General features: G+C 38.3%; 1 protein-coding gene across 1 annotated transcript in view; it reads right to left on the reverse strand.

Annotated features, from left to right (window-relative positions):
- Positions 1-2,833, reverse strand: part of TRIM66 (tripartite motif containing 66) — a 70,279-nt gene extending 67,446 nt beyond the window's left edge. Inside the window, exons 1-2 of the mRNA XM_054026152.1 lie at positions 2,777-2,833; positions 2,197-2,326 (exon numbers count right to left, since the gene is read on the reverse strand). Coding sequence (XP_053882127.1) covers positions 2,197-2,326; positions 2,777-2,833 — 187 coding nt within the window. The remainder of the gene's footprint in view (positions 1-2,196; positions 2,327-2,776) is intronic.
- Between the last annotated feature and the right edge of the window lie 9,183 nt (positions 2,834-12,016).

Raw genomic sequence — 12,016 nt, forward strand, 5'->3', positions numbered from 1 at the left:
GAGTTCAGTTTGCAGTTCTTCAATATTTGACCTTTAGTTTGTATTTTCTTGTCATTTTTGAGTCTGGATATTGGGTCCTCTCTTACAGAGGAAAAGAGTGTCCATCAGTGGGTAGTTCTGACTTATTCATTTCAATTTTACTCCTGGGGGAATTCTGTGCCACTGCACAATGCAGAATTTTGAAGAAATTAACATTGTGCATGCAGAATGTCCTTTCCCTCACAGAAACGGGCTGCAGTGCTGCTGGCTGCCACAAGGGGCCACTGGACCCAGCAGAGCCAAGCTCGCACATAGAAGACACTGCTGGGTGGAGGAGGAGAGAGCTAAAGGGTTCCTGACAGCTGCAGTTGCCAGCATACCCTGAGGGAAGGAGAGGGCGGGATGCAGGAAACTCCATGTAAGCCTGGTTCCAAGCATCAGGTTGTTTCTCCCTCTGGATCCCTGGGCTTGGCGAGGGGAGAGGGACGAGTGTCTGGGCTGGGGGCAGCCACATCTGGGCTCTGGAGGGGAGGAGGGGTGTGAGTATCTGGGCAAAGGGAGGCCCTGTGGCTGGGCTCTGTGGGGAGGTAGGAAGGGCATCTGGGCTAGAGGGAACCCGCAGCTGGGCTCGGGGGGAAGGGGTTCAGTGTATTGGCTGGGGGACGCCCTGCAGCTGGGCTCTGGAGGGGTGGGGGAGAGGTTGTGGGTGTCTGGCCCCTCGGCTGGGCTCAGAAGGGGGAAGAAGGGGACAGAGAAACAGGAAATGGGTTGTCATAGGGGTTTCTTTAACTCTCTACTCCTGGGGGGAAAATTGTGTGTGTCTGTATTGTTACAGACATACTTGCTGACAGGTATTTTGAAATAAATTACCAAAATAACTGAAACTGACGTGATTATGTAGTGTTATTGAGATAAATAAAATTTGCAGACTTTTGCAGAATTTTAAAATATTGTGCGCAGAATTTTTTTATTTTTTGGCACAGAATGCCCACAGGAGTACAATTTGTAGGCTTGCTCTGTAATGATTTTGCCATGAATATTATTATACAAGTCATGGAAACCCAATAGTAAATAAATTGTACATGGTTTCACAGAAAATAAAAGTCATTCCACAGGATCAATTCAAACAAAGATTTAATAATAATAAAAATTATTATTGAAATTTTCAACTTCTAGAAGGCTTTTCATCCATTCATTTCAAAGCATTTGACAGAGGTGGGTAAGTATCATTATTCTCATTTTACAAATGGAAATAAACAGCTTGCCTAAACTCACAAAACAGAAATGTAACCAGGGCTTAAATCAGTACATGCTGGCATGTGTGTCAGCACCTTTTTCATGCTGCCTTCTTATGGTTCAGAATCTAAGCTTTCATTAAGAAAAAAGTCTCTAGCTGTTATGGTTGCTAAGTTAGCCTTGAAAACATGACCTGAGTGTAACTGACACACAGACATCTACCTATGTTGCAGAACCTGATATCATAACTCATCTCAAAGGATGCTAAGTCAGATACCTAATGATAAAAAATTTTAAATTAAAAATGTTAATGATTTCATTTCTCAGCAAAGCATGTAAGACAGGAGAGAGAGGATTATATGATGAAGAACTGCACAATATACTGATGCCACAAGGGAGCTTTTTCAAGGAAGGGAAGCTAAACACAAGGAACCGCCCAGCAGAGACCATGGATGCATTCGGATTCCAGTGAGGGGCAGCCAAGCACAAGGAGACCACACAGCATGCCTGAGCAAATTTTAAACATCTGTACAATCTACTATGGGTGGCTTCTCATGCACGTAGAGCTTACTTTGTAGTCAAAGCCTGCTTTATTTATTGTGGGAATACCACCTGTTCCCACCCAAAGCTGTCCTTTGAATGTAACACTTTCCCAAACACTAAACACATTCATCCTATGCAGCTACACAAGGGATGAATGTGGCCCATACTGTTTAACATGTAAAAAGATTGGAAAACATACACTGAATTGCAGAAAATGTAAATGAGAGTCAAACCACTAACTCCCACTGATTTCCAAGGCCTCCTATTACCAATAAAATGTTCAGTCACCAAACCTGCGAAGATCATTTACTTTTACGTCCTCTTGTCAGAGCTGTCCTCAGATGAGAATCACTGACTTAAGTTCCAATGTTTTTAAACCACCAGCTCTCACAAATCAAGTCTAAGGTACTCCCAGTTTCCCCAGAGAGTTCAAGTTACCTAAGATAACACCTAACACCTCTTCCTGAGCAAGAACATTGAGATGCAGCTTAACATGTACTTTCTTCACAACCTCAACAGCCATTAAGTAATTCACCCAGTGCACTTTAAATCCACCTTTGCAGCAATCCTAGAGGCATCACAAAGACAATTGAAATGGGAAGAGATGGCTTAATCCTGCTATCTCATAATTTGTACTATTGTACTGAAAGACAGGGATTAAAATACATTTCTATAGCTAAGGGCTTTGTTTATCTTAGATTGCTTTCATTTGGAAATGTACTAGATTTTCCCCCTCACTTTGCATTTGATTGCATTTAGGGCTTGTTGATAAAGTGTTACCGAGTCTGAAAAGACTTGTGAAGAACTGAGTTAGCTGACTTGGTGCTGATGACAATTTTGTACTCAGGGCATACTAGAACAAATCATTGTTCAGCGTCATGTCACCTAACTGATTCAATGATTTATCTGGGTCTATGCTGATAATACAGTCATGGTCAGCATCACATAGCTAACTTAATTCTCTACAAATGTGTTCAAGCACAATAACAAACATTTTGTAGTATAGACAAGCCTTTACCAGCGTTTTCAGCCACTGATTTAAGTGAGACACAGATGTGTTTTCTTTGCTGCTCATGTTGCTCAGATATTAATTAGAGGTTTGCACCTGGTGTCTTCCTTAAGTTTATTGGGTTATCACTGTTGATTGGTTCTTTTCTCTGCTATTTCTCCTATGTGGCTCTTATAGATCAGGAGCAATTATGGGTAACAAGCCAAGGTGGGAAGCAGCGCATTGCAGCTTTTGGCAAAACTGTGTTTCATGGATGCTAGATTAGAATGTTCAGGTCCACTAGTGCTGCGGGTAAATAATTCCTGATCCACTCCACAGGCAACCATGAAAAAATGTATAATATTTTTAAAATATAAGTAATCATCATCATAGCTAAATCCAATGTATCCAAGGATGACAAAGGCCTTTACAATGGCAAGAATCGTCATCATCTCAATTCCATATTTGGGGAAACTGATACACAGAGAGATTGAGGCCAACATTTTCAAACTAGGCTACATCCAATTAGGCACTAGTAAATCAGAGGCTGAGTTGAAAAGAGAACTTAGTTCTCCTGGAATTGATCATAAAAAGCCACCAGAGGGCTTAGATAGAACTGTGGTATGTAGAAATACCAGAGGACAATTAATGGTTCCCCTTTTAGAATTTGTTTGAAGCTACCTGTGCCTCATTCTCTTACTCTAGTCTTGTACCTTTTTTACTCAGTTCCCTGCACACGAATAGCCTCCTTCTTCCGCTGTGCTAAGTGAGTCCCCTTGCCTCCTCCAATATTTCTTCCACTTAGCCTTTCAACAATGATCTGCTTCCTAGTGCTGTTTCCAGCCACTCTCACATCTCAATCATTTGGGTTTGTGTTATCTATCCAATTCAGATTGTCAGCTCTTCACAGCAGGGACCACATCTGCCTACAGGTTTCTAACATAACTGCTCTGCAACTGTTACAAATTAATATGATTTTTTTTCTTACAATCAGTGTTAATGTTTTCTCAGTAAAAAAGTGACTGACTTCAACAAGCTAGGTTCTAGTTTGGCGTATTACCATATCTGTTTCTGATTCCATGCGTCTCGTTCTACAATGCAGAAACATTTGTGCATTTATTTTTAAAATAACTACTACAAACTCTAACCACAACGTCATGCTCAACAGAGCCAGATTCACATAATCCTTGTCTTTGCAACTAAAGTGCACTAAGCTTACTTAGTTTAGTTCAAAACTGATGGAGTCAATATGATAATTACAGTATATTGTGGAATCTGCTTATGATGAACCTGAGATGCAGTGATGTAAAATGGAAGTGCAGAAGTGCACCAAAATATATACACTGCAATTCCAGTTATAATGACCTTCAATAGAAGTGAAGGACCAGATTCAGATATCAAAATCTATTCAAAATTTTTCTATGGAAAAAAAATTTACCTTAGAAAGTGCCATTGTATTCAAAGAATTGTGTAAAGAAGTTATAGCCTAGCAGCTACCTTACAATATTTTTTGTAAAACAAACATCCAGGATGTTAACACTTGTTTAAAACAATTATTTAAAAACAAACTGATTATGTGAGTTTAAACATTTTTCCAAATTATTTAATTTGTCTCTAATAGATTTTGTTTTTCCCAATAAAAGTTCATTTAGGGAGAAAATACCCCACCCACCGCTTTCTCATTTCTAATTTTAAGTCCCCTAGTAATTCCTTTACAACATATTTTAAAGAATAATTGAGTAAAAAAGTGCTTCTCAATCTGCCTATTTCAATTTGCATTATAAAGTGCCTAAGAAGTACAGAATAGTACATGAAATGTTACCTTCATACATAACTTCATGCTCAGTTGGAGTGTAATTGTATCCTTGAATCAAATCTGGAAGACAGTCCTTACAAAAGGAGTGAAGACAAGGCAGCAGTCTGGGGTCTCTTCTCTTTAGTTCCCATTTGCACACCAAACAATTCCTCAACAGATCTAGGCTCTCCATTTTCCTAGTCCAAAGTTTGACATCAAGGACACTAAAAGTCACAAAATGACTCATTACAACCACTTTCTACTTAATGAAGCGCTCGGTCACCCAAGTGAAAACTACAAGCCAACTGCAGGAGGGCACATTCTCAAAAGCAACATTTATTTAGCCCCTTTGAAGAAAGAGGAAGTTCCTTGCAGGTGAAAATTGCATACCCACATTACTGAAAATAACGTTTTCTTTGCAGATTAGCGCATTGGAAAAAGTGGTTTTAGGCAAACAAACCAAAATTCCATCATCAGTACATAGTGCTTGCTACTTTTGATAAAATCTGAGGCATACTGTACTGTGGATCTATTTATAGTAATGCTAACTGTCTAAATTCTCACACGCTGTACTCTTTCTGCTTGCAGTTCTCAAAGCGGATGGAAAATGTTCCAACTTTTTCTACATTTTCTTCCCAACATTTTACAATCAGCAACAGAAGTAAATGGGAATTAGGCATAAATGGTTAAAATCCCATTCCCATTTGAACAATGCATGATAGAAAACTGCATACAGAAAGGCAAAGATACTTGTAATTATGAACATTTTTGCTTCTAAAGATTTAATAATGTGCACCTTATACACTGCACAAGTGTAATCTTGGGGTTCCACGCTTACTGCCTCTCAAAGACTACGAATCAAATTTTCTCCCTTTACAAGTAAAATAATGTTTTCCCTAACTTTAGCCTGGGATTTCCAAGTAAACTGTGTACTTGCTGGTTTATGGCTCAGCCCAGATTCTGAAGTCTCAGTTCCAACATGGAAATAATCCAAACATGCAGCAGGAAACTTTGGAAGTTACAACTCATGAAGTTTCCTTCTTGTTATTCTACAGAGAGGGGGAAAAGGTGAATGTAGTTCTGCCCTCCCCTACTCCCTGAAATAAGATGAAGATTTCACCCCATTGGGCCACAGATCCTGCAAGATTCTCAGAGAGCAAGGGACACAACTACGCTGCTGTTCATTGCCTCCGCTTTGCTGCTTGGCCTTGGAAGCATGCCTTCTACGGGGACTGTCCCTGGAGCTCCCCTATAAAGGAGCTCCACAGCATGGAGGGCAAACAACTCAAGCATGTTTGGGCTGTATTAATTGATGTTGCTTTCTCCCATGTGTATGGGCAGGGGAGAATCTACAGGAACCCACCTGGCTCCCTTCACCTATATACTTTGTAGAGCTATTGCAGAGGGGCTTCTGTGAGGTAGGAGAGACAGAGAAGCATGCTGCAGAAGCAAAATACCCCACTTCTGCAGGTGAAAGTGCCCCCTGTGCACAGGGGAGCACACGTCACTTAGGTAATCATTTTCTTCATGGTGTGTGAGCCAGGACAAATCCAGCTGTCTCCCACAATAATATCATAACAGGTCAGAATGCAGAGATGCCTTTATTTTAGGTAAGTTGACTAAGAACTTCACCCCACCCACACAAAGCGCTAGATGACATATGTAATAGTTGTCAAGGTAAATCTCAAAAGCTTGCCTTTTCTACTTTCATCCAGTCTGTCCAATGGATAGAAATCCTGATGTTCTATTTTATTTGTGTCAAGCTCTTTCACAGGGATTTACCAAGTATTCACATGCAATAATTTGTAAGGATGGGATTAGGGAGTGGAAAAGCCTTTCTCATAGGTCTGGGGCTCCTCTAGTGACATTTTGTTGTTGTTATTTTGTTTGTTTTTAAAAACATGCCATTGGGAATAATCTGCTGCATTCCAAGGGCAAAAAAAATGGTGTCCATTCAGAAGTATTTTTATAAGTCAGAGGAAAAGGACAAAGGAGAAAACAGTGGATGGCTATTACTTGAGCCAAAGAAGTCCTCTCAGCCTACCCATGCCCCCTTCAACAGGATTACCAGAGCTGAATAGAAAATTGGGCCACTCAATATTAGCCAGAGCTTTCATGTTTCACAGAAGGGCTCCTGTTCCACACCACAAAGTAGCTCACTCCCACCTCCTAGAAGTATAAAATCATAACCTATTAAGTCAAAATAAACTTCAAAAAGAGGGAAAAGCAATGAATGCGGAATAAAAAAAAATTGCTGAACTGAATGCAGATCATTTTTATTTAACAAACCCAGCTGGAGAGACCACAGTGTCGGTGCAGTGGCTTTATACAACAGAGTAAACAGGATGACATACTGTTCCCATAGACTGCAATTCCATTCTAGCTTCCATTAGCAAGACTGGAATTGTGAAATTGTGAAGTGATCACTTTTGATGTTTCCTGCAAGCTTTTGTTCTTTAGAGGCCATCTGGGGAAAGTACTTGAGAAAGCTTTATTGCAGGCACAAGACACCTACCCACTGAACACATATAACATTTTCATATCACTTAAATGAGACAGAAAGACATTATGTGTTTCTCATTTAAAATTATACTGTGTTTCTAGACTGCCCGTTACAAGATTAACACTCACTTACTGAAAGATATTTATTACATCTGAGGGGTTCAGAAAACAACAGTTTTAAAGTTACATAATATTACCAGCATGTGCGTAAACTTGGGCAACTAGCACAACTCTTACATATGTGGGATATAACTAGAGAAGCTTCTCAGGTCCTGAGTAATGCTGAGCAAACTCTCTAGACTTTACTGAGGGGCTGAGCCAGACAAACAAGCATATGAATAAAGCAACATTTAGACAAACTATAAACAATGTGGACACATTTAAAGCAAAACAAATGGATTCTCTAAAAGCAAAGGCTAGGAAGCATGCTCTTTTTATATCATGGAATAACAAAATCTGAATGACTCAAAAATCAAGATCTGTCCATTTAAAAAAAAGAGTTTAAGAGTAACACATTTTAATTTTACTATTTTAAATTTTAAAACATATTGGACTAAATTTTAAAACCTGCCTCTTATTTTGCAACCACAACCAGTTGCAGGTGCAAATGAAAATATGTGGCCCTCTAGCTACTTGATTGCAGTAGAATATCAGACAGATAACAATAATCTATCATTTGCATCCATAGTTGACTGCAGATTCAACATTAGAGGCCGTTTTAAGGCCCATTTAAAAATAAGCTCCATTAAATGTACCAATAGTATAATTAGATAACATGATAATAATAATGATTATTTATATATGAACTCACTTTATTTGATGCATCTTCATGATCCATCTTCCAGAGGTAAATGTTCAAAGTGGTCTTCAGTCTCCAACAGTACATACTTATACTTTAGAAAGGGGGAAAAAAGTGGTCTGGGAAACTACAGGCCCGTTAATTTGTCCTCAATAGAATGCAAGGTCTTAGAACAAATTTTGAAAGAGAAAGTAGTGAAGGACATTAAAGATAAAATACAACATGGTATTACAAAAGGTAGATCATGACAGACCAACATGATCTTCCTTGAGAAGATAACCAATTATATAGACAAAGGAACTGCAGTAGATGTAATATCCCTGGATTTCAGAAAGACATTTGGTACCATTACACATGGAAAATTATTACTTAAATTGGAGGAGGTGGGGATTAATATGAGAATCAAGAGGTGGGTAAAGAACTGGTGATAGGGGAAACTACAACAGATCATACTGAAAGGTGACTGTCAGGCTGGAGGAAGGTTACTAGCGGAACTCCTCAAGGATCCGTATTGGGACCAATCTTATTTCACATTTTCATTAATGACATTGGCTCAAAAAGTGGGTGTGCACTAATAACATTTGTTATTAGTATTGCCAATACAGATAAGGACCAGAATATCATACAAGAATATTTAGATGACCTTGAAAACTGGAGTAATAGAAATCTCCAATGGCCAGAGATGGGGCACAATAGGGAGCGAGCTCTCGGTTAATATAGCGTATTCTTTCCCAAGTGTCTGGCTGGTGGGGCTTGCCCACATGCTCAGGGTCTAACTAATCATCATATTTGGGGACTGGAAAGAATCTTCTCCCAGATCAGAATGACAGAGACCGTGGGGAATTTTGAATTCCTCTGCAGCATGAGGCACAGGTCACTTGCAGGTTTGAACTAGCATAAATGGTGGATTCACTGCAACTTGCAGTCTCTAAATCAAGACCTGCGGGCTTCAGTAACTCAGCAAGAGGCTACAGACCTACTACAAGAATAGGTGGGTGAGGCTCTGTGGCCTGCAACATGCAGGAGGCCAGAACAGATGATCATGATCACGCAGGGGACTGGACTAGAACACCTCTCAAGATCCCTTCCAATCCTACGCTTTTATGATGGCTCCTTCTGGCCTTAGTCTATGCCTCACAAATACTTTAACATATTGCTTCATTACTAATTAGAACACACAAATATATTAATTTTATAATAGGAGGCTGAGTTTTTAAGGAAGTGTAATGTTTAGACAGCTGGCTAAAATTTTTTCCAGAACCAAGGCCATGGAGCAACAATGCAAACCCACCTTATGAAGTACTGAGAGCCATCAGTACACCCTGGCTTCAATTGAAGGACACAATACATCACAGAATTAGGATTTCCAGGAAGGTGTAAATATGTTTAATAGAAGAGGAAAGCATAAGGCAAATGGTACCATAATTCGAGCGTCTTTGTAGCTTAGGGCTGTGACTTTCATAAGTCATCTGATTTTCTCTCTCTTGTGTGTCCTCATCTTTATTTCTTGCTGATTCCATCAAATGGTGGTTTTGCTATCTTACTGGTGTTAAAAGGGGGTGTTTGTTGTGAGGATTCCACGGGGCTTGTACAACATTATAATATTTATCTTAACATATTTATTTTATAATTGGTACACTGACAGTTATTTGGGTTGACAAGGGCTTGGTTTCGTTTGTTGAATACCACCAAACAAAAATACCTTTTCATATTTATAAAACATGGATACAAAGTAAAGAACAAGAGGGAAAACAAGCAAAACATTTAAAACAGAGGTTCCCAAAGTGGGCGATACCGCCCCCTGGGGGGCGCTGGAACGATCCAGGGGGGCAGTAGTAGCCTTGGGTGCAATTGGGGGGCGTTGAATAAAAATAAGGGGGCGGTGGAAGCATAAAGAAAGACTATAAGAAAATTTTGAAAAACCGTTCGTACATGTTTCATCTGTTGTGTAACATAGAGTTAAAGTTGTAGTGATTACTTTATTTTCCAAATAAATTCACAAATTATAACCGATCAGGTGTCAAGTCCGCCAACAGCTCTTAACAAGCAAGTGTTGGCAGGCGAGCGTGTCGCGCATTGTCGGGAAGTCCAGCATGCATCGGCAGGAATATGTGCGTGTAATGACTTGTTTACAATACGATACTATAAATAGGCGACATGTATGAAATCTAATTTAGATTGTTTCTTAATTGTGTAAAAAGCAGTTAACAATAGTGCAATAAGTATTTAAAATTTTTTATTCATATTCAATACCTTCGATCTTTACGGATTACGGATCACGTTTCACATACAAAGCAAATTGTATTATTGTTGTTTCAATAAAACAGCAATTTACACGTGAGTATTTTTATACATTTTCTTACATATCTACCGTACGTTTCTGTGTCTCTAGTGCTTACTAATAATAAAATCGTAGCAGGCTTGTGTCGGTACAGTACTATTTGAAGTGTACAGTCAATCTATTTGTCATATTTTTTATTACAATATTAACGAAAACGGGAATGAAATCGTAAAAAAACTGTTAACTATTAACATTTATTTATATCTATCAAATCATCTGTGTTAATTGGTAAATAAGGCCTGTGTTAATAAAGAACAATTATTTAAATAAGGGCAAACTAAATTAAAACTATTAACTGATTTTTAATTGCATATTGATTATTTTTTACATTAATTATTTCTTGATAAATTTAGTTTGATATTTGACAATTTAATATCAAATACATATATCTAATGCTGAGCAAAGAACAAAACCCAGTTTATTAGTTTCATTAGTATTTTAGTTTGGTTGTCTTTTGCCATCTTATGCAAAAACCACTGTATACCTGATGTCATGGGCGATATTCTAATAACACATCTTTCTTTACTATATTGTAGGACATAGGTAGAAATATAGATACATAAAAGAACGCAAATTTGTCACTGCATCTTTCTGTTTGTTCGCTTAAAGAAGGTAGATTTCCAGGGGGGCGCTGAGTAATTTTTTTTCTGAAAAGGGGGCGGTAGGCCAAATAAGTTTGGGAACCTCTGATTTAAAATCAAAAAGTTAAGTAAGTCTTCATTTTAATGAGCTCTTTCATTCTTGCTCTCTATTTGTGCAGAACCTATTAATGATAAAATCCTTAGTCCAAAGTCTCTTAAATGTCATCAGATGTCCTTCCTGGGAATCGTATCAAATTGTAAAGATGACCACTGAGTATCTAGTAAATTCTATCTAGCTTGGTGATATCCTTTCTTCAGCAAAGGCTAGTACCCGATACTTCCAAAGAAAAAAAAAGAAACATAATGCACCTGATGTGGCACACTAGAACTATCCTGCGTTATTGAGAAAAAAGAAATTATGCCTAATTCTAAAACACTGTCAGTAGGAAGGGTCAGACTCAGAGGTCTTAAGAAAACTGCAGTTGTAAATCACAACCTAATGGAAGCTGTGTGAGGTTCACAGATTGTTCTCTCCACTCCAATTTCTCTTATTTAGGTCATATGTGTGCAGCAATTCTATTTCTGTGTAATTTGTAAACGGAAAGGTAAAAAACTAGCTTTATTACAAACTATGATATACTGCTGGAAATAGGTTACTAGACACCTCAGCAAATGTATAGTACAAGACTGTAAAGGACAAAACCACTCAGGTTCACAATTGCTCCTAAACATTTATATACAGGATCTCAAAGTTAAAAAAAAATATTGTCATATTTTAGTAACAGTTTCTCCTATGTCATTCTCCCCACTTTTATTTGTACTAAGCAGCAAGTATTAAAGGACATATCATATATTTAATGGAAAACTTTGGAGTGAACTGTAAAAAAATCCACTTATAAACAAAAATATTAGTTGTAATTAACAGGCAATGTTTTCACTAAAGTATAAATAGTTAAAACACTTGTTTTAAACCAAAATTATTTGGCAAAAACAATAATCTTTTATCAGTAAGCCCAAGCCATTTTAAACTAGGTTTATAGCAGAGTCTGAAGGTTTTGGAACAGCCAAAGAACTGTAAATATTTCTACTGTTACACTCTATTTGCATGAGCTTATAACTCAACCATGAAAATTTATTCTGGGCTAACACCTGGCCACATAGAATACGTCTACACTGCAGCTGGGAGGAAGCTTCACAGCCTAGGTAGACAGAATTGCCCTAACAGGGCTTGAGCTAAAATATAGCAGTGTGG

The sequence above is a fragment of the Malaclemys terrapin genome, chromosome 4 (genome assembly GCF_027887155.1).
Source record: "Malaclemys terrapin pileata isolate rMalTer1 chromosome 4, rMalTer1.hap1, whole genome shotgun sequence".
In the NCBI taxonomy this organism is placed as follows: domain Eukaryota; kingdom Metazoa; phylum Chordata; order Testudines; family Emydidae; genus Malaclemys; species Malaclemys terrapin.